Raw genomic sequence first — 20,467 nt, forward strand, 5'->3', positions numbered from 1 at the left:
GGTGTTGCTGACCAACTACAGGGCCAAGTGTTTTCCCCCATCTTTCCAAAAAGAAGATGGTAATGAGCCCCGTGGAAGTAACAAGTTCTGTGAGAGGTAAAGCTCCACACAGCTCTCAGCTTTGTTCTTGTTTCTCTGTCAGAAGCCCTCACTTTACCTAACAAGGAAGTGCTTCTGTTGTTACACACTTGACTCTGAATTCCCCTTCCACCCACACTTGACTTTGAGGTGCAGTCAAATAGCCCAGGCAGAGACTGCCCAGATCCCGCAGTCTTTCTTTCTTCCATGGCCTTTACCCAGTCATCTTTCCTGTGACCCTGAGGCCCTGCCAGCTTAGCCCTGTGTGGCCCTGGAGCTTTGAAAAGGCCAAGTTCTTGCCTACAGGGCAAACTCTAGGCTATCCTTTGTGATGGTGCGTTACAGCGCGGGAGAAGCCCTTCCCATGTTCACTGCTATCGGCCTCATCTGTAATCAGGTGTAAAGCTTGAGGAAGAATGTAGGAGAGAAATTGAGGACGGAGTGTTCAGAGAGGGAAAAGTCTATTAAAAAATGAGAGGCTTAGCGGGGGGGGGGGGGGGGGGGGAGGGGGCGGGCCTGGGTGGCTCAGTTGGTTAGTCAACTGCCTTCGGCTCAGGTCATGATCCCAGGATCCTGGGATCGAGTCTCGATGCGGAACTCGATCCCGGGACTCCGGGACCATGACCTGAGCCGAAGGCAGTTGCCCAACCAACTGAGCCACCCAGGCGCCCCTAAAATCTTTTTTTTTTTTTTAAGTGAGAGCCTTGTGAGATAAAAAACCTTTGAGGTGCTTTCCTCTTCTGGAGTCCTATTCTGAGCATCCTCAAGACATCAGAAAAAGAATAGAGTTCATTCTGAAGGAAACAGGCTCAGAGGGCCCTGGTTGTGAAGGGTCTGGTTTGGGAGCCGCTCTGTCTTTGCACCTGCACTCCAGAAGGATCTGTCTGGATAGGGTTGGATCAAGTACAGAAGGAAAAGGTAGGGGCCACCTCCCAGGGGTGAAGTCCTTCTACCGACTTTTTAAGCAACCCCAAGAGTGGAGGCAGAGCAGGATGAACCAACATGGAGAGCTTCACACTCACACACACACACACACACACACACACACACACCGGCTTTTAACCAAGCAGCAGCTTTTAACCAAACAGCAGCTTTTACTGAGCTCCAAGTGGGGCCGGCCTGGCAGTGGCCAGTGCAGCAGGCTGCCCGCAAGGGCCAGTCTGTGGCGTGGTAGGCGATGCAAAGGTGCACATATCAGGGTTGCTCTTCAGTGCTCAGTTGGGTGGCTCAGATGGGAGCAAACGCCAGGGTTCTCTGGAGACCAGGACCAGCCAGTGCGGCCACTCGGCCTCTCCTCCAGGCCCGGCTGGGTCAGTCCCCAGGCCCTGAGGCAACACCTGCGTCCTGGGCCTGTGGGGCACTGCTGCCCCCACTGCCCTGTGGGAGAAAGATGACCAGCAGCACAATCAGGAGGACGAGCAGGCCACCGCCCACCACCAGCCCCAAGTAGATCCGGCAACGCATGTTCTCCCAGCGCTTCTTCTGGGCCAGGGTCTTGGTTGTCTTGCTGAAGGCTGAGCTCTGTGAACATCCCCAGACACAGGGTGGGAGTTAGTGGTTTCCCCGGAAGCCCAGGGCCAGGTTCTCCCAACCCCCCACCGCCCCCCCACCCCAGCAAGGCCTAATCTGTATCTTGCCAGCCTCTCTGCTCCCCTTCTCCACATCGCCCACCCTGGGACCCTCCCAACCGGACTCCTGGTCTCAGACACTGTGTAGCCCTGGACTCGCACCCCTACAGGCTCACGCCCAGTTAACAATACCAGCCCTCAACCTTCAGGAAGGTCCTCGGCTTCAAACCAAGGACTTTTGACTTCATGAGGCCTATCTGGAGCTTATCTAGGCTACAAACCCATAGGCCCCACACTGGCCCTCAGGCAAGCCTCAGGCCCCACCAAGGGCCTGGAGACCCTGAGCACAGCCTGAGAACTCTCTCTGAGGACTCCCCCTCGCCTCTCCCACCCCCATCCCTGCTTCCCCAGGCTTCACACCATGTCCAGCAGTTGGTCTGAACGCTGCTCCAGTTCCGCCAGTTTCCCATCGCGCTCCAGGACCTTGTCGAAGTTGTTGAGCATGATTTCTGTCACTTCATCCGCCTGCCGCTGGCACCGTTCCAACTCTGTCCCTGCCTGGGCACCAAGCCCAAGGTCAGAACCGCATGAGGCCCCCAGCCGGCCCTCATCTGATCCTGAGACACAGCGGCCTCCTTGCCCCCTCTGTGTGTGTGGGGGGGGGGGGGGCGTGTATGGGTAGGGCAAATAGCATCTTTCAGGTAAGGGTATGATATGTATAGAGTGAAGGACTGGTCTCCTGAGTGTGTGTGGCTTGCCTCTGATCTCACAGATTCCTCTCTGTGCCCATCAAGGCAGGTCCTAGGTCAGCCTTGGCTACAGCATCTCAGCTTCCTCTAAGATGCCCCTGGATGGAAACTTCCTGGGATCTCACCCCACCCCTGCCCCACAAAGCAGATACTTTCCTCACCTGCTCTAGGACGACCTCTACCCTGGGCTTTGGACCACCACGCATCATAACCTCTGCCTAACCCCACAGACACACACACAGAAACCAACTGAAAAGATCAGACCTCCTTCTGACTGGTCAGGCCAGTTCTGCCTCCTGACATGACCCTACTCCCACATCAGTGCTCAAAATTGATTCCCTGTCTGCCTGGAAACCACAGCCTCCTTGGCCTCTGGCCTCAGCCTTCCAGCTACCCAGGATCTTCCCTGGGGTCCAACTCACAGAGATGAGACCAACTCTTAGACCTCTCAGCTTTAGCAGCAACCACACCTGACAAAAGAACCCAGCTCATTTCAGAGGACTAAGAAGGGAGGCGCAGGGTCCAAGAGTGGGAGGGGTGGGGAGTGCTGAGAGAACAGGGGAGAAGAGAGCGTGTGTCACAAGCAAGAAAGGGACTGGGTTTTGGACACAGGCAACTGAGAGAGACCCAAGGCAGGAGGCCCCAGTAAGAGCTGGAAGTCCAGGAGCAAGTCCAGGGACGAGCAGCTGAATCCCAGCAGATTCACAAACCACAGCAGCTCCCTCCTCCCAGCCTAGTCCGCTGCAGCCCATCCCTGTTCTCATCTCCTCCCCACAGAGCACTGGCCAAGCTCCCTTTCCTGCCAGACCACAGTGCCCATTGTCTGCAACAGACATTTTGGCACTTGACTGAATTCCACTTAAAACCAGAGAAAGGGGAAAGATCTGGTGGTCACAGAGGGCCACTCCTACTCAGGCAAGAATTCACATTCAGGATCCTTGCAGCTGCCTTGCACACAGCCTGCAAGCATTCCCAGTATATGAGTCCTATCTCCCCAACTGGACCACAAGCCCCAGAGGAAGGGACTACCTTTGTCTGCTCCCATCCCGGTGGCCCAGGGGGGCCAGCACAGTGCTGACCATTACAAGGACTCAGTGAGTGGGTCAATCGCATTATAGCTCATCCAAAAGCAACTCTTATTTTCAAGGGATGTTATCCCAGTGTGTTTATCCAGCCCAGCAGGAGTTTTGAGGGGCAGGCATCTGAAACCCAAGTAGGTCAATATTTACCCATGAACTAGAAAAGCAACCTGCTTGGAGAGGGGGCAGGCAAATCATGCCAGAGGGGTGCACTCCCAGGCTGGGGAGCAGTGACTGGGGAACAAGGAGCAATAATGCCGAGAGCAGGGAGGCTGCGCTCATCTGTACATTGTCCTCAGTCAGCCATCATCAGCACTATTCTCACTACCGTGGTAGTCAACAAACCCCCACGGCCCATGTTCACACAGTCCCAGGCATCCCCACCTTCATAATGGGCCAGGGCCAAAACCTGAGAATGGGCAAAGCTTCCAAATGACAATCATGGCTAGAAGTTGGTGGGATGCTGAATATTATTTTTTCCGCTATGAAAACCACAGCTGTTGTTCTCTGATGCTCCAACACGGGATGGCACTGGGTCACATTCTCCAGGAGACCTGGCTGTGCTTCCTGCTGCGAAGCCAGGCCTGTCCAGGCCGAGGTGGGACCGGGCCAAAATGAACACATTCGCTCCAGGGAACACAGAGGCCTCAGGCTTAACCCCCTGGCCCTCCTTGGCTTCCCTGAACCAGAGGAGAAAGGATACTACATGCACAGGTCTCTGCTGGCACAGGGAGAAATGAAGAACTACAGGATGGGGATGGGGGTAAGGGACCAGGGGACAGGGCCACGCTCCGTCCAGCTGTAGTGAACTCAGCATAGTGCCTGGCACACAGTGGACACGGGGAAAAAACATTTCTGAATGAGTTGTGCCTGTTCCTAAGAAGCTCACTATAGGCTGGGGGAAAGGGACATATGTGACATGGGTAGGGAAGAGTGGAGGGTTGTGCGGTGAGGTGCCAACACTGAGGGTCGAGCCCCCCTCAGAGAGCGGATTCCCCGGGGGGAGGAGCCCTTGCAGGATGGGGCGGAGCTGGGGCATTCCGCAGGGACAGACCAGGCCGAGGGTAAGGGCGGAGGGGCAGGGTGGGGCCAGGAACACACAGAATGGAAGTCCAGAAGAAGACACTCACTTGGACGGAAGACTGGAACAAGACCTAGTGTAGACTTCTGAGCCACGGGGGACAGCGGAGGGGGGCTTCAGAGTAATTTCTCTAGGGACGCCTGGGTGCCTCAGTCGGTGAAGCATCTGCCTTCAGCTCAGGTCATGATCGCATGGTCCTGGGATGGAGCCCAGCATCGGGCTCCCTGCTCAGTGGGGAACCTGCTTCTCCCTCTGCCTGCCACTCCCCCTGTTTGTGCTCTGTGTGTGTGTGTGTGTGTGTGTGTGTGTGTGTGTGTCAAATAAATAAAATAAATTAAATAAACTCTTTAAAAAAAAGAAGAAGAAGAATTTCTCTATTCGTGGTAGACTAGTATGGCTGGCAGCAGAGAACCCCGGGCTGGAGGGTGCCACCAGCAAGGGTGTGAGGAGTTGCCAAGGCTCATGGGGAGCAGAAAGCATAGAGACGAGGGCGCCTGGGTGGCTCAGTTGGTTAAGCGACTGCCTTCGGCTCAGGTCATGATCCTGGAGTCCCTGGATCGAGTCGCGCATCGGGCTCCCTGCTCAGCGGGGAGCCTGCTTCTCCCTCTGACCCTCCCCCCTCTCATGTGCTTGCTCTCTCTCATTCTCTCTCTCAAATAAATAAATAAAAAATCTTTAAAAAAAAAAAAAAAGAAAAAGAAAGCATAGAGACGAAGGGGGTCTGAGAGGGGTGCATCGCAGCCCTGCCTGGGGTCTGCAGGGCTGAGGGGGTGCGGTGGAGTGCGGAGCAGCCGCGTGGTTGGCAGACAGGGGGTGGCAGTTACATGGGAAATGTTCTCCACAGACCATTACCCTCTGTACAGAATATCCCACCTACAACCCTCAAATAGTTCCGGTGTTTCGAGGCCACATACCCTTGGTTCCTCTGAAAACAAAGCTCTCCCAACCTCCCTGTCCTAACTCTCCTGTCTCCCTTCTCTCCTGGCGGGTGCCAAACAAACCCTGTTGCAGCTGTCACCACTGTCCTAGTCACAGGACAGGGGGCAGCGAAGGGGTGTACCAGCTCCTTCCTAGGTCAGCATTCACCTGAGCTCAGAGCTAAGGGCCGGGGCTCTGCACTGCAGCCCTGGGTTCCCTCAAATCTTGCCTTTGCCCCTCACCTACTACAAGACCTTTCCGACCCTCCACTTCCCCATCTGTAAAGTGGCGACAAGAATGATACCTACCATGTTAGCTAACGCATGTGACCTGTTACAAAGTGCTTAGCACAACCTGACACATACTAAATGCTCAATAAATAATAGCTATTATTGTGGATGGAGCCAAAGTTTCCCTCGCTGATTTTTTTTTTTAAGCAGTCAGATCTCAAGAACTGTTCAATACCTGTGATCAATAAAACCTCTTAAATAATTTTACAAAATACCCAGACAAGCAAGCTCTTCCTTATTGCAAACGTGTGCACTTGTCTCTAACCTAAATACAGAACATCACCGGGGCCGTCAATAACCTGCATGGAGTTTATGTCCACCAGGCACTGCAGGCTGTTGAGAAGGTTCTAGGTCTTGACGGTGAACACAGCCACCATCCAATGGGCACATGCTCTGAGCTAAGCACGGTGCTGCCTGCTGTCTGTTCACCTGATCTTATTTAATCTTCGCAACAATCCATTGAAGGCATGCTATTATCCCAGTTTTATAAAAAACTGAGGCTCAGAGGGGTTGAATCACCTGTCCAAGGTCATACAGCCAGTAAGTAGACGATCCGGGAGTGGAACCAGTGTAGACTCCAAGAATCACATTCTTAACCACAGTGCTAAAGTGAATGCAGGTAAAGGGGGGTCAAGTCCTTTAGCTGGCTGGCCAAAGACTCCCCAGACTTTTTAATGCGGCCAAGTCAACTTGTGTGCTATATGAGGGAAGCCCGTGGCTCAAAACCCACATTCACTGGACAGTGCAGGAGAGAGGACCATCTATAGGATGAATGGATTCAAGCCCTTACGCATTCAGGTTTCATCTTTCCCATCACTGTTTACTCCTGCTCTCTCCCCTATACCTGTCACCACAGAGGGCACAGAGGAAACGCCCAAGAAATGCTTGTTGACTGAATGAATCAGAGGAGAGGACGAGGAAGAAAGACCAGGCAGGGAAACGGGTGAGAAGGAGAAAGGGAAAGAGGTGGTGCCAGAGAAAGGGGCAGGTGTGAAAGAAACAGAGGGATGGGGCCAGGAGCCGGGAGGGGAGAAAAATCAAGGTACCCCCACCCCCCAGGCTCTGATCCACTGTTGGCCTCAGATGAAGCCCCATAAATTATCCTGGCCTCAGCCTTCACTTCAGGAGTTTCCTCTTCTCCCCAAGTGCTCAAGGCTGACTGGAAGCCCACCCCTAGCCCTGCCTGATCCCTTGCCCTGCATGCTGGGAAGTGGGCTCGGAGCTTTGTCCCATTCTTGGAGCCTCCCTCAGTTTCCTGGCGTGCCCTCAGAGCTCAGTGCAACCTTCCTGCCCCGCTTCCTCTTCCTGCCTCCGGTTCCCTAGAGATGAGGCCATCCAGCCATCACGACCCCCAGCCAGGCCACATCCATCACACCTCTGCCAGTTTCTCCAGGGCAGAAGCTTCAAGCAGCAAGCCTGCTTCCTGCCCAGCCTATCTTCCCAGGAGTCCGGGGGACGGAGGAAAGCCACTGGCAGCGCCTGTTGCCGGCACCTTTGCCTTAGAGATGGCAAGTGGGGACACAGGCCAGAGTCTGCAGCTGGAGTGGGGGATGACTCACCTCAAGAATGTGTCCCTCGGTAGAGGTTAGGAGAGAGCCAGGACTGTGCCATAGTCTGATAACTTCAGGGGAACTTTTACGGTAAACATCTCTATCTCTCCGCAGGGAGAGGAGTGTGCCCTCCAGTACCCTGCCACGGCGCTGGCCAGGCCTCTACCACCCCATCTGCTCGGGTTTCCAACTCCCGGGCCACACTTGGCTTCTCACGGCTCCGGGCAGGGCTGAAGAGGTCATCACATTACCTACCACTCCTGAGGAGCAGGTTCTGGGTGCCAGGCAGGGCTCTGCCACTGTATCTCCCTTAACCTCACAAGGACCCAGTGGATCAGGTATTGCTGACCCCACTTCACAGATGCGGAAAAGAAGGCTCGGGAAGGTTAAGTGACTGGCCCGGGGTCACAGAGCCAGTAAGTGGCCACCACGAGGATCTCAGCCCGGAGTCTGACTCCGAAGGCCGGGCTCCTAACCACTTGGCTCAGGGAAGGGGGAAGCCGGAGTCATGCACACTGCGCGCAGGCGGCCAAACTTTCCCTTCCCAGCCTGCGCACCCCGGGGGACGCTCTGGCCCCCATCCGGCTCCTGACCGCGGCCACCTCACGGTGGGGGGGGGGGCGGGGGGGGTGGGGGGACCGGCGCGGGTCCCGGACGACACCCCCGCCCTCGGACTTCAGCCTCCGGCCGCGCACCCCCACATCGCCCTCTGCCCCCCGTCCGGCCGGCTCCGCCCCGCCCGGGCCCTCACCATAGCTGCTGCCGCCGCCTCGCCAGCTCGGGCTCTTCTGTCGCCCAGCGGCCGCGGTGCCAGATACCCGGGAGGAAGCGGAGGGGCGGGGCCGCGGCCGGCGGGGGCGGGGGGCGCGCCTGCCCGGAGCCCGGACCCGGACCGACGCAAAGCGAAAGCTGCCGGCACCCGGCCCGGCTTCGCACGGCTCCCCCAGCCTCCGGAACTGGGGGCCTCACGCCTGAGCAGCCTGGTGCTCGCGCTGCACGCTGGCCACACGTCGGGGGCCCAATCTGTGACCCGGGCACAGTGGAGTGGGCTCCGGAGCGGAGGTATCGCTCGTTCCACGAGCCTCTGTATCCGTGCCAACGCTGGGCACTGTGCTAGAGACGCCTCGAACAGCCAGCCGGGCCGGGTCTTTGCCACCTGGGTGAGTGCATTCACCGGTAACCCAAACCCAAACCCGACTCCCCGAAGAAAAGTGTAGAACGAAAGAAACTATTCGCAATCAACATTGTGAATGCACTACCTGACGCTGAATTGTATATTTCGAAAATGGTACCACTGTCTGTTACAGTTGTATGTACACTTATACAATGTATGTTGTGTGAACAGACCCCCAGGGAGAAGGTGCTAGTTCTGGCTTTTCTGTATTTCCTCTTCACCACAAGGGCAGCTGCAGCCCTGCCCTCATATGACCCTGCTCCTCAGTGGGAGGGAGGATGGGCGAAGCCACCCCTCCAGAGCCTTCCTGAGCTGAATCTACCCATTCTCCCCCTCTCCTCTGCAGCGAGTCTGAGACACCTGTTCTCTACCCCACCCCATGCCACCCCCACCATCTCAACTGTGGCCCCTCTTGGGGAAGGGGGTTGAGGGCTTCCCTCCTTCGGTTGAACGGTGACAGTACAGCCCACATTCCCACCCTGGGCAATCTAGATCCCAAGGAAGAGGTTTCCCCCCAGTTCTGTGGACTTTGAGTCCAGGAATGACCTGAGGAGAGAAGATGACCACAGTCTGATATAGGAGGACATAGGAGGACAAAGTCTGCCCTGAAGGCTTTTCTGTGCTTTTTTTTCCTCCCTGGTTTTCAGAGTATGATTCCAGAACCTGACTTGCCAGGAGTCGTCCCAAATCCTGTCTCCCAACCCTATCCCTTCTATACAGGTTGTTTTCAATACTGGAAAGCCCATGGGAGAAACAGGGACAGAGAGGGCAAGAATCCCTTCCCCAAACCAAGACAGGAAAGAGTGACAATGAGGTGGAACCTGGTGGGGAGGAGAGAAGCCCAAAGACAAAGAGGCCCATTGTACATGGAGGGGAAGGAGGGCCATAGGCCCTGTCCTGTGACACTGACTGGGCCCAGCCACGAGCCATGAGGAGAGATGCTCGCCCCCTCAGCTGAGACCCGGAGGCCCTGCTAAGTCCCAAAAGGGAAGGGGCAGACAAAAGACAAATAGAACTTTGCAGAACCAGGGGCGCCTGGCTGGCTCAGTCGGAAGAACATGTGACTCTTAATTTCAGGGTCATGTGTTCAAGCCCCATGTTGGGTGTAGAGATTACTTAAATTTAAAAATTAAAATAAATAAATAAATAAAAAGAACTTTGCAGAACCAAAAAGGAAAAGTGGCCCAGTTCCTCCAACCCCTCACTCTTGACTGCAACAGGGCCACAGAAGAGAGATGGAAAGAGGCCCTTGCCTGTCTCATCTAACACTTCCAGCAGAAAAGTAATAAAAGGACATGGCAAGACCCCAGGGGGCACACTTAGGAGTGTTGCATACCACCCTAAAATGGTTTTGATTTTTCCACATGCCGAGAGCCTCAGAAAATTCTGGTTCTTAAGACCTGTGATGAAGAATGGAAAATAGAGAAGGATGGGGACACTCCATCTTTCTTCTCCAAACTTACACTCTCTACCCCTCCAACCATGGGGCCTCAAATAGGAGAATCTCAGCCAGAGGGTGTCCCCAGGGAGAAAAGAAATAGAAGAGCCAAAGGCAAAATGGAAGGGGAGAAATTACCTCACATGTGTAGGGATACTGAAAGGTCTTTATTGCCCACCGGCCCATCAGTTTCTTCTGGGGTCTCTCCAACCAACTCTGAGGGCCCATGAAACATAGCCATAGTCCAGCTCTCTCCTTCCAGGGGGGCCAAGGTGCCTGGGGCAGACAGTGTGGCAGAGGGGCCTCAGAGTGAAGGGCGGGAGGACGCAGCAGCACTCCCTGCAGGCAATGATGGGAGAGAGGGCCCTTTGTGGCACCCACGATGGAGGGTTGCCCTGAAGAGGAGGGCGGGGGCGAGGGGCTCCCTAGGTTGGGATGGCATGGGTGGCAAAGAGCACAATGAAGAGGATGATGATAAAAACAGTCACGCAGATGAGGACAATCATCTTCACGTTCTTCCACCAGAACTTCCGGGCCACCTTCTGCGATGTGGTCTTGAAGTGCTCCGACTGTTGGGGACAAGGCAGAGTGAACCAGTGCCTCCTCCCACCGAACAAGAGGACAAACAGAGGCCCACATGCTATCCATCCAAATATTTAAGTGAGCAGTTGAGGGAACAGACTGTTACACAAAAAAACTGTGCTGACCTTCTACCTTGACAGATACACCTTCATGACACTCTGATGGGCCAGGCTCAAATTTAGAATTCTTGGGCTTCCCTTGGCCCCCTGCCTCCCCTCTTCTCTTCTTACCCCTGAACCGTCACGCACATCGAGGGGCCTTTTACATATGCTCACACCCAAGGGTGCGACACTGTGCACAATCCGCCCTTGGGAGGGCACACACTGGGGCAGAGCAGCGCAAGCTCCAGGTGGCCGCATCTCCCTGGGTCTACGACTCCTTGCCCCATGGGGACCGCTGAAGCTGGAGGACAGGCCAGCACAGCAGGGAGGCTAGAGGTGAGAGAAACTGCTACTCTTCCTCCTCAGCTAGAGTTGCAGAAATTACATTTCCCTGGGCCGTGCTCCCCAGCCTAGGCTGTGGAAAGAAACACTAAGTCCGGGGGAGACTATACCCAAGATGACGCCCAGGACTCAGAAAGCCACAGTGTCTCTTCCTGTGGACATGGAACCTTAGCCTCCAACCTTTGTTGGACTATTCTGTTAGAGTTACTCCCTCCCTGAGCAGCTGGCTTCAGCCCCTGGCTGGAGAGAGAGAGAGAGAGGAATGAGGTCTAGCAAGATGTGTGGGAGATATTATTCTAGCCTTCAGCTAGCAGAGGACCCCTGGATCAAAGAATTTCACTGCTCTTCCCAGCTTCTTTTTAAAGCAGACTCAGCAAAACTCTAACAGTTTTCCGCCCCCCTGCCTAGTAACTCCTAGAGAAGGCCAAAGGCCCTAGGAGGATTTTCCAGAGCCAATATTTTTGTCCTGGGGAGGTCAGGTCCAAATGATTGTCAAGGGCAGCCTTCAAAGGGAAAAATTAGTTTCATGGGAGAGAAGCCTAAGAATGCGAGGGCTGACTGGGCCATCTTAGCTGTCTCAGAAAACGCCTCCAAGAGTCAGCCCCACCTATCTCCCTCCTTCCCCCGCCAGTCCTTGGAGCCATTCCCTGGACCCCAGTACCAATCAGTGGAGTAGAGCAGAATCGAACTGGGGACTTGCTCGTCAATTCCCAAAACAAGTGAAAAGGCAGACTTCCCTCCTATGCATTTTGCCCCCAACACCACCAACCCCCCAAACCCCAACAATCCTCCCTCCCTCTCTTCCTCTACCCCCCCCCAACCGTGGGCTCCCCATCTCACTGTGGCTTCCAGATCCTCTGTCTTGTTGCGGAGATGGTCCAAGTTTTCTCCTCGGGCCAGGATCCGCTCCACATTCTGGGTCATAATATTCTTGACTCCCTCCACCTCACTCTGCAGGTTCCGCACATGGTCATGTGCCCCACCTCCACTGGCCTCCTCCTGGGCAGCAACACAGGGGTTAATTAGGCCAAGTGGGGGAGGAACTGAGACTCAGCCTCAGAGGCCAGGGGAGGGGAAGGCCTGAGATGGACTTTAGCTTTTTTTAATGCCTCAACTGTTTACAAAGAGAATGTTTTCATGTATTACTCATGTAATCAAAAACAAATGCATTTTGAAGCCCCAGAAGGTGAGTGCTGATGCTAGACAGACTAGGTCAAGTTTCCTGTCAGGTTCTCCCGAGCCCCTGACGAGGAAAAGAAACACAGCCCTAAATCCCACTCCACGGTTGCCTTGCTCCTCCACCGGGGTCGGAGGACTGCTAAGCTGGCATCTCAGGATGGAAAAGCCCACCACTATTTACCAAAGGGTCCTCATTAAAAATATCTGTGCTGGCACAAGCCCCTCTCACTGCAAGACAGCAAGCAGCTGGAGAGTAACAGCAACCAGGCTCCAAGGCCCCTCCCCAGGACCCCCCCCCCCCCCCAGGGAGGGCCATTGCGCCATGAACTTCTGCTTTTGCCACCACACAGCACCATGTGCAAGCACCAGGCCAGCCCTGCCTGCTTAAGCAGATATTAAATAAAAACAGCAGCCTGGGTGTTGGGGGAAATGGAGGGCAAGTCCCCCCCTGGCTCATGATAAGGTTTTTGAACAGGGAGGGAAAAACCACTCTTAGGCTCCTCCCTCCCCGACCCACCCGACCTCCGAAACAGGCCGGGGAGCGTGGGTCCAAACTAGACGGACTAACAGAGAACCAACTTCTGGTTCTTTTAGAAACCCTTAGCTTTCTTCCTCATGTTTAGAGAGAGGGGGCCGCCGGTTCCTGAGACTAGGCAGGGAGACAGATTCTTGGAGTTTCTATATAGAGATAAAGTGAAAGGCGGCCGCGGGACTGGAATGTGCCCCCGAGAACTTCGGAGGTGCTGCCCAGGGGTGTCATAACACCCGGTGGCCGGCGGGCTGGAGGAGGAGACGCAGGGCCTCTCAGCAACTCCCCGCCTGGAATTCGGATCCCCCCGCCCAACACACACACATACCCTCACCGAAACCCTGCTCCGGGGCAGCACGGAGGTCAGGGGAGGGAGGGAGTAGGCCAGGAGCAGGAATACCCGTCCAGGCAGCTCGGAGCTTTACGCAGCCAAGTTGTCAAAGAAGAGCGGCCACAGGCAGCCCTGGCCCCGCGCTCTGACTTTGCCACCAGCTCCCCCGATCCCCGCCCCCCCTCCCCCCCAGCCCACTCTGGCTCGTCTTTGAATCAGCCCCTTTCTGGTCGCAGCTCGCTCACCATGTCTCCCAGCGGCTCGGGCCTGTCGGCGACGGGGCTCGCCTAGTCTGTTTCCTCCCGGGCCGCCCTCGCTTCACTTCCTGCTTGCTCCAACTTTCAGCCTGCCCCCGCCCGCCTCACATCCCGAGCCGCTCCAGCCTCACCTCCAGCAGGTTCCCCCAGGTAGGCGGGCACCCTCCGTCGCCCTCCCAGTCTCCTCCCAAACCAGGGCTCGGGCTTAAAGCCACAGGGCTCCCGGGCACCAAAGATCTTCTAACTCGTCAGGAACAAGAAAAGAAAGATCTAGCAGCCCTCCTAAGTTTCCTGAGGCTGGACCTCCTGATACAGAGAGGGAGGCTGTCTCCTTTTTCTTTTCTTTTTCTTTCTTTCTTTTTTTCTTTCTTCTTTCTTTCTTTCTTTTTTTCTTTCTTTCTTTTTTCTTTCTTTCTTTCTTTTTCTTTCTTTCTTTCTTTCTTTCTTTTTTTCTTTCTTTCTTTTTTTCTTTCTTTCTTTCATGTCCTGAATATCTGATCTCAAATCTTAGAGACTGAAGTCAACTCTAAGTACCCCACCAGGGGTAGTTCACATGGAAACAGAACACAGATATGAAAATTTCTTGCTGGCAACCCCTGTTCCCATGTTCGTGGGTGGGCAGAAAGTATTAAAACCCCCAAAGGCTGGACTGCTGTGATCCGGGGCTCTGGTGTCAGAAAGCTCTGGGTTACTAGCTCTGTGACCCTGAATGAACCTCTTCACCTCTCTGGGGCTTGCAGGTGCTAATGCTGACCTCAGAGGATGGTGGGGAGGTGTAAAAGGTTAGCACATGCAGTGTGCCTGGCACAGTGTCCGGGAGGAAGGCCTGTCCACTGTTGGAACCAGGAAATGCTGGCCTACCAGTCCCTTCTTTCCTTCCAGAGTTCAATAGTCCCTTCAGGAGCCGCCATGAGGGATTGGTGAGCCCGGTGAGAAATGGTCAGAGACCTGCCCTATGGACAGAGAAGGGCCCCAGGGCAAAGGATTTTTCCACCACCTGGCTCCAGGCCACAGAAAATCTAGTCTTCCCAGATGGTATTTATTAAGACAGAACAATAACAGGGCCATGCAAAATGGAAGAAACATTCCTGTCCCATCCCAGAAGTATCAGTTTCAGTTCTAAGAGGGAAACGTCAGCTTCTCTAACACATACTTATTTAAAGGAATTAACAAATTTTGGACCTCTGTTTTGAGATGCTTTATTCTACTTTATAATGAAATCTTATCTCCAATTGGATAAGATTATTATATTTTGCAAGCCTGAAATTTGGTGGACAGTACCAGCCTGCCTTCCCAGAGAATGTGGCTGCCCCACTTCTCACCATCCTTAGAGGTGGGTCAGAATCCTTGATCTGTCCTTGTGCTGTCCAGTACAGTAGCCACTGACCACATGTGGCTGGTGAGCACTTGAACTGTGGCTGGTCTGAATTGAGAAGTGGTGGAAGAGTACACGCCGTATTTCTTTTTTTTTTTTTCTTAAGATTTATTTATTTGAGAGAGAGAGCACGCGCACACATGAGGAGGGGAGGGGCAGAGGGAGAGGGAGAATCTCAAGCAGACTCCCCTCTGAGTGTGGCGCCCTACACCAGGGCTCAATCTCATGACCCTGAGATCATGATCTGAGCCGAAATCAAGAGTGGGATGCTCAAATGACTGAGCCACCCAGGCGCCCCAAGTATTTCAAGGACTTACTATGCAAAAAAGAATGTAAATATCTCTTCGGTAATTTTACATACTGATGACATGCTGAAATAATGTTGTAGGTATATTGAGTTAAATTTTAAAAGTTAAATTTCACCTGTTTCTTTTCTTTTAATTTGGCCAGTAGGAAATTTAAAATTACAAATGTGCTTCAAATTATATTTCTATTAGACACACTGTTCTATACCTTAATATTCGTGTGGCCTTGGACAGACTGATGTGACATCTCTAAACCTCAGTTACCTCACTGTCTGTGCCTGGTACCGAGACAGCCCTCAGTACATGGTGGCTATGATGATTACTCTTATTAAGAATTCCAGATGCTAAGTGTGGTGGTGGGTAGAGAAACATGAAAGGTGCCCAGAAACAAAGGGCCAGAGTAGGATGGCTGAGGAGAACAGAAAGACATGGAGGAGGATTTCCAGGGTGGAAATCAGGGTTACAGTTGTTGAGGAGTTACTGGGGTCTAGTATGCCACTGCCAGCCTGGGACATACATTGGTGTCCCTGAGGGAGCTGACCCTTCGCCTAAACCCAGCACCCATTAGGGAGATTCTCCAGCGCCCACAGTTGGAACTGCAACCTGTTCATCCTCCTCCTCACCGTGCAGGATCCCTGCAGGCTTGACCTCACTTGTATACACGTCACAATGCTTCCCTTTGTCAAGAGACCACCTTGCTAGCACCCTCACAGGAAGAGCCATTCAGTAAGGCACCAAACAATGCACAATGAGTAGAAATGGTAATATGGTGGGGAGTGGGGTGGGTAGGGGGGCTGGCTGGCTCAATCAGAAGAACATGCTGACTCTTGATCTTGGGGGCGTGAGTTCAAGCCACATTGGGCCTACAGCTTACTTTTAAAAAAAAAAGAAAGAAAGTACAAAGAAATGGTACTATGGGCAAGGTGCAAGATCAAGGAAGCCTCTATGGAGAAATGGAGTATCAGTCACTTTGCAAAGAAAAATGCTAGGTGGTAGGTAGGCATTGTAGCCGAAGAAGGAATCATGGTGTGATGAAGAATGTTCTCAGTCCCTGTGTGACCAGAAGGTTTAGCTATCAGCTCTACTACTCCCTGGCTGTGTAGTCTTGGGCAAGCCACTTCCCTCTAGGAGCTCCAGTTTCCTCATCTGCAAAATGGGAAGAAGAATGAAAGCTGCTTTGCGGGGTTATTATTGGGATTAAATAATCTGGATATATATTTCTGTATTTCTGCTAAAGCACTTTGCAAATGAAAAAGGAGATTAATAGAGAAAATAGAATGAGAAAATAGTGAAAGAGGAATATTAACAGCCTGCAAAGCAACCAGGGAAACTTTGGGGGTGCACTGACATCTATCCCAACCTTATTTATGGCCCAAGTGGCAGTTTACTCCTGTACCTCTCTGGGGAAGGGCTGGAAAACAAGGAAAAGGCACATTCAGGAGGTGCAACTGGAATTGCTCCCTAAAGGATCATAAAGCTCTCACCACTGCCAAGGCCTCTTTTGTCTCCAAACCCTTTGTAGACTATTACACTGCTGGGCACCCCATCTGTGACAGTCACCCCCATCACTCCCAATGTCTCTTTCCCTTTCTGACTGTGCTTTTAGAGCCAGAAGTTTCCACCCGTGGCCATTGTCCCTTCGGACACTGCACTCTCCTGGAGCAATAGTCCTCTATGAGGCAAGGCTGATTTTGCCCTCCAAGGGACATGTGACAACATATGGAGGCATTTTTGGTTGTCACAACTGGGGGGGGGGGATGTGCTCCTGGCATGCAGTGGGTGGAGGCCAAGGATGGTATTTCCTACATGCAAAAGACAACCCTCCCATAAGAATTATACAGACCAAAATGTCAATAGTGCCGAAGTTGAAACCCTAGTCTCCCTAGGGAAGTACAATGCTTTATGGTTTCAGCAGCCATTTATGGATGAGCCCCAAATCTGTATCTCAGCCCTGACCTTGTTCTCAATTGCCTCTCCAGTGCCCTCTCCACAGACACTTCCAACAGCTAAACGAAACCCTTTATCTTTTCCCCACATGCCTCCTGCTGCGTAGTACTCCCATGGTACCAGTTCCCCAAGCTAGGAATCCCTAAGCACGTTTTATCTTTTATAGAATCTGTAATATGCTTTGCCATTAGGGGTATACACATTGACACCTCTGAGACCCTGACTTCTGTGAAGGCAGGAACTATGTCTTTATTGTGGTACTCTTGTCAAAAATAACATACACCATGCGCACAGTAGTCATTCACTAAAGGTTTGGGGTATTGAACCGAGAGATCTGAAAGAGGGCTTCTTTCTCTGCTGTGCAGATAAAAAGATAACTCTTATTAGAAAAGACCCATGCATGGGGCGCCTGGGTGGCTCAGTCGGTTAAGTGTCTGCCTTTGGCTTAGGTCACGATCTCAAGGTCCTGGGATATTGGGCCCCATATCGGGCTCCCCGCTCAGTGGGGAGTCTGCTTCTCATTCTCCCTCTGCCCCACACCCTCACTCATGCTCTCTCCCTCTCTCAAATAAATAAATAAAATCTTAAAAATAAAATAAAAAGAGAAGACCCATGAAGAAATCTCTTTCCTAAATTTTGGACAATTTTATGGATAAATGAATACTAAATGGCATGAGTCTTTGTGTATTGGTCCTGAAAGGATAAACTGGCAATCAACCCCCTCAACAAAAACAAGTTACAGTCATTGGGTGGAGAGGTACTGAGTTAGCACAGCTCATTTACTAGCCGTACAGAATGCTCTCCAGTCACCCAAGACTATACTAAGAACTTTGATTTCCCTCTCTCCTCTCAAAATGATACTCATCCTTCAAAGCCCAGCTCCAAGTTTTCAGAAGTCTTTCCTGAATTCTCCAGTCGTGGTTCATTTCCTCTTCAGTGCTCCCACAGCACTTTGAACCTCATTTAATACTTAGGATTTTGTACATTATATTATCATTCTATTGTTTCCATATTCTTTTATTATGTTTCCGTATCCTTTAATTCCTATGTGTCAGAGGCCACAGCTTAATAATTTGTTTCTTTCTCTATAACCTGTCCAGTTCTTGGCACATAACAGACTATAAAAGCTGAATTTAATGGAACCATCTAATTTTGAGTGGTCTTAGAAGAGCTAGCCCAAACTTCCCGACCCACATTGAATTCATTTGGACTGGGGTTTGACAGCAGATTAAGAGATTCATCCCCTAAATAGATCTATGGCTTCCAAAGTGACTTGGCCTACCTTGCCTGTTAGGATAACCTAGAAGTGGACCAGACCCTCAGTAGCAGGAACACTGTTAGCCCCCTGATTCTACCTGCTAAACACATCTGTCCCTAGTAATCCCTACTCCTACATCTACTCTAGACATTCTTTTCCCTTAGGATAGTGGTTCTCAACACATGGTCCACGAACCCCTCGGGTCTTCAAGAACAAAACCACTTCTATAATAATACCAATACATTATTTTTCCTTTTAACTATGTTGCCATTTGCACTCAAGATACAAAAGCAACTGTGGGTAATAAAACTGTTGGCAACTTAGCAGGAATGAGACAATGGCACCAAATTGTAGTAGTAGTCCTTCTATTCCTCCTGGCTGCACACTTGCATTTTCAAAAAATGCCATTTTCAACATCCCTAATGAAGCAGTACAAATTACTAATTTTATTAATTCTTTTTTTTTAAAGATTTTATTTATTTGACAGAGAGAGAGACAGCCAGAGAGGGAACACAAGCAGGGGGAGCAGGAGAGGGAGAAGCAGGCTTCCTGCAGAGCGGGGAGCCTGATGTGGGGCTCGATCTCAGGACCCTGGGATCATGACCTGAGCCAAAGGCAGACGCTTACCGACTGAGCCACCCAGGCGCCCCACTAATTTTATTAATTCTTGACACTGGAGTACACACCCTTAACTATTTTGTGGGAAGAAATGGGAAATACACACACTACACTTTGTGTATGATGGCTGTCTCACAGCTGTTCTGAGAAAAAGCACTTGTGTAGTTAAACTGTGAGCTGAAGTAATGTTTTAAAATTAACAGAATTTATTTTTTTGGAGTGGTACAGACAGTTCCCACACACCTCTTAGTACTCTCCCATTTTTCTCCCATTATTAACAGCTTGCACTATTATGGTATATTTGCTTTACAACTGATGAGCTAAGATGGGATACGTTATTATTAACAAAGTCCATAGTTTACATTAGGGCTCACATCCATGGGTTTTGACAAACATATAATCACATGTATGCACCATGACACCATTATAGTATCATACAGAATAGTTTCATCTAATAGTTTCATCCACCTATTCATCCCTCCCTCCTTCCCCCCAGTTCCTGGCACCCACTGATCTTTTGCCTTAAAACCAGTTTTGCTTTTTCCAGGATATCAGTTTGGATCATACAATATGTAACCTTTCTAGATTGGTTTCTTTCACTTAGGGATAGGAATTTAAGATTCCCCCACATCCTTTTGTGGCTTGATAGCTCATTCATTTTATCACTGAATATTCCACTGTATGGATGTGCCAGTTTGTTTATCCATTCACCTACTGAAGGACATCTTGGCTGCCTCCAAGTTCGGGCAATTATGAATAATGCTGCTATACATTTGTGTGGGCATAATTTTTCAACTATTTGGGTAAATACCAAGGAGCACAATTGCTGGATCATATGGTAAAAGCATGTTTAGTTTTGTAAGAAACTGTCAAACTGTTTTCCAAAGTGGGTATACCATTTTGCATCCCTACCAGCAATGAAGTAGAGTTCCTGTTGCTCCAGTCTTCACCAGCATTTGTTGTTGTTGGTGCTTTGGATTTCAACCACTCTAACAGTTATCTCATTGTTGTTTTAATTTGCAATTCCCTAATAAATGTTGAGTATCTTTGTTTTTTTCTTTCTTTTTTAAAAATGAAACATCATTTTACTTGTGGATATTGGCCAAACTATGGTTATTTAAACTGGCACATTTGGCAGGTGTTTTTTTTTTCAAAAATCAAAGAAGTGTGGCTGTTCCTCGAAGGGACACAATAGACAGTTATTTGTTGCCAATGAATAAATTTGAACTTTCAAATGAAAATTAGAATTTTGGAAAATTTGTATCCACCAGTGTGAGCTGGGCAGCTCCCCAACATTTAAGAGACTCTGCATTTAGAAGAGCAGCATAACTCAGTGAACCAATGTTTTCCAAAGCCTATATGTATGATTTTGTAAAAGGTCCATTCAAAGTGCAAGATATACCAACGATTTTAATGTGACAGAGCATAAAGTTCATTGGTATGGTTTCAGATTCTACATCTGACTAACCTTTAAAAAACTACCACTTTTAAGTTTAGGGGTGGTATCAAAGAAGGATACCCACAATTATCTAAAAACGTTATTAAAATGTTTTTCCTTTTTCCAACTGAGTATCTGTGAGGCCAGATTTCCTTCACATACTTCAATCAACACCAGATCACATGCAGAAGTAGATATGAGAATCCAGCTGTTTCCAATTAATCCAGACATTAGATTTGCATATAAAACAATACAGTACTACTTGTGCAATTTTTTGTGG

The 20,467-nt window shown here is 51.1% G+C and overlaps 2 protein-coding genes across 2 annotated transcripts; both read right to left on the reverse strand.

Moving 5' to 3' along the window:
* Nucleotides 1-1,152: 1,152 nt before the first annotated feature.
* On the reverse strand, nt 1,153-8,188 carry VAMP5 (vesicle associated membrane protein 5). Its single transcript, XM_078056356.1, has 3 exons — nt 8,065-8,188; nt 2,067-2,204; nt 1,153-1,599 (listed from the first exon to the last, which is right to left on the reverse strand). The coding sequence occupies exons 1-3, from the start codon at nt 8,065-8,067 to the stop codon at nt 1,390-1,392; spliced, it is 351 nt and encodes a 116-aa protein (XP_077912482.1). The 5' UTR covers nt 8,068-8,188; the 3' UTR covers nt 1,153-1,389.
* A 1,885-nt stretch (nt 8,189-10,073) lies between these two features.
* On the reverse strand, nt 10,074-13,438 carry VAMP8 (vesicle associated membrane protein 8). Its single transcript, XM_036117385.2, has 3 exons — nt 13,235-13,438; nt 11,791-11,949; nt 10,074-10,494 (listed from the first exon to the last, which is right to left on the reverse strand). Exons 1-3 carry the CDS (start codon nt 13,235-13,237, stop codon nt 10,351-10,353), a joined length of 306 nt encoding a protein of 101 aa, XP_035973278.1. The 5' UTR covers nt 13,238-13,438; the 3' UTR covers nt 10,074-10,350.
* Nucleotides 13,439-20,467: the final 7,029 nt, after the last annotated feature.

The sequence above is a fragment of the Halichoerus grypus genome, chromosome 10, assembly GCF_964656455.1.
Source record: "Halichoerus grypus chromosome 10, mHalGry1.hap1.1, whole genome shotgun sequence".
Lineage (NCBI taxonomy): Eukaryota > Metazoa > Chordata > Mammalia > Carnivora > Phocidae > Halichoerus > Halichoerus grypus.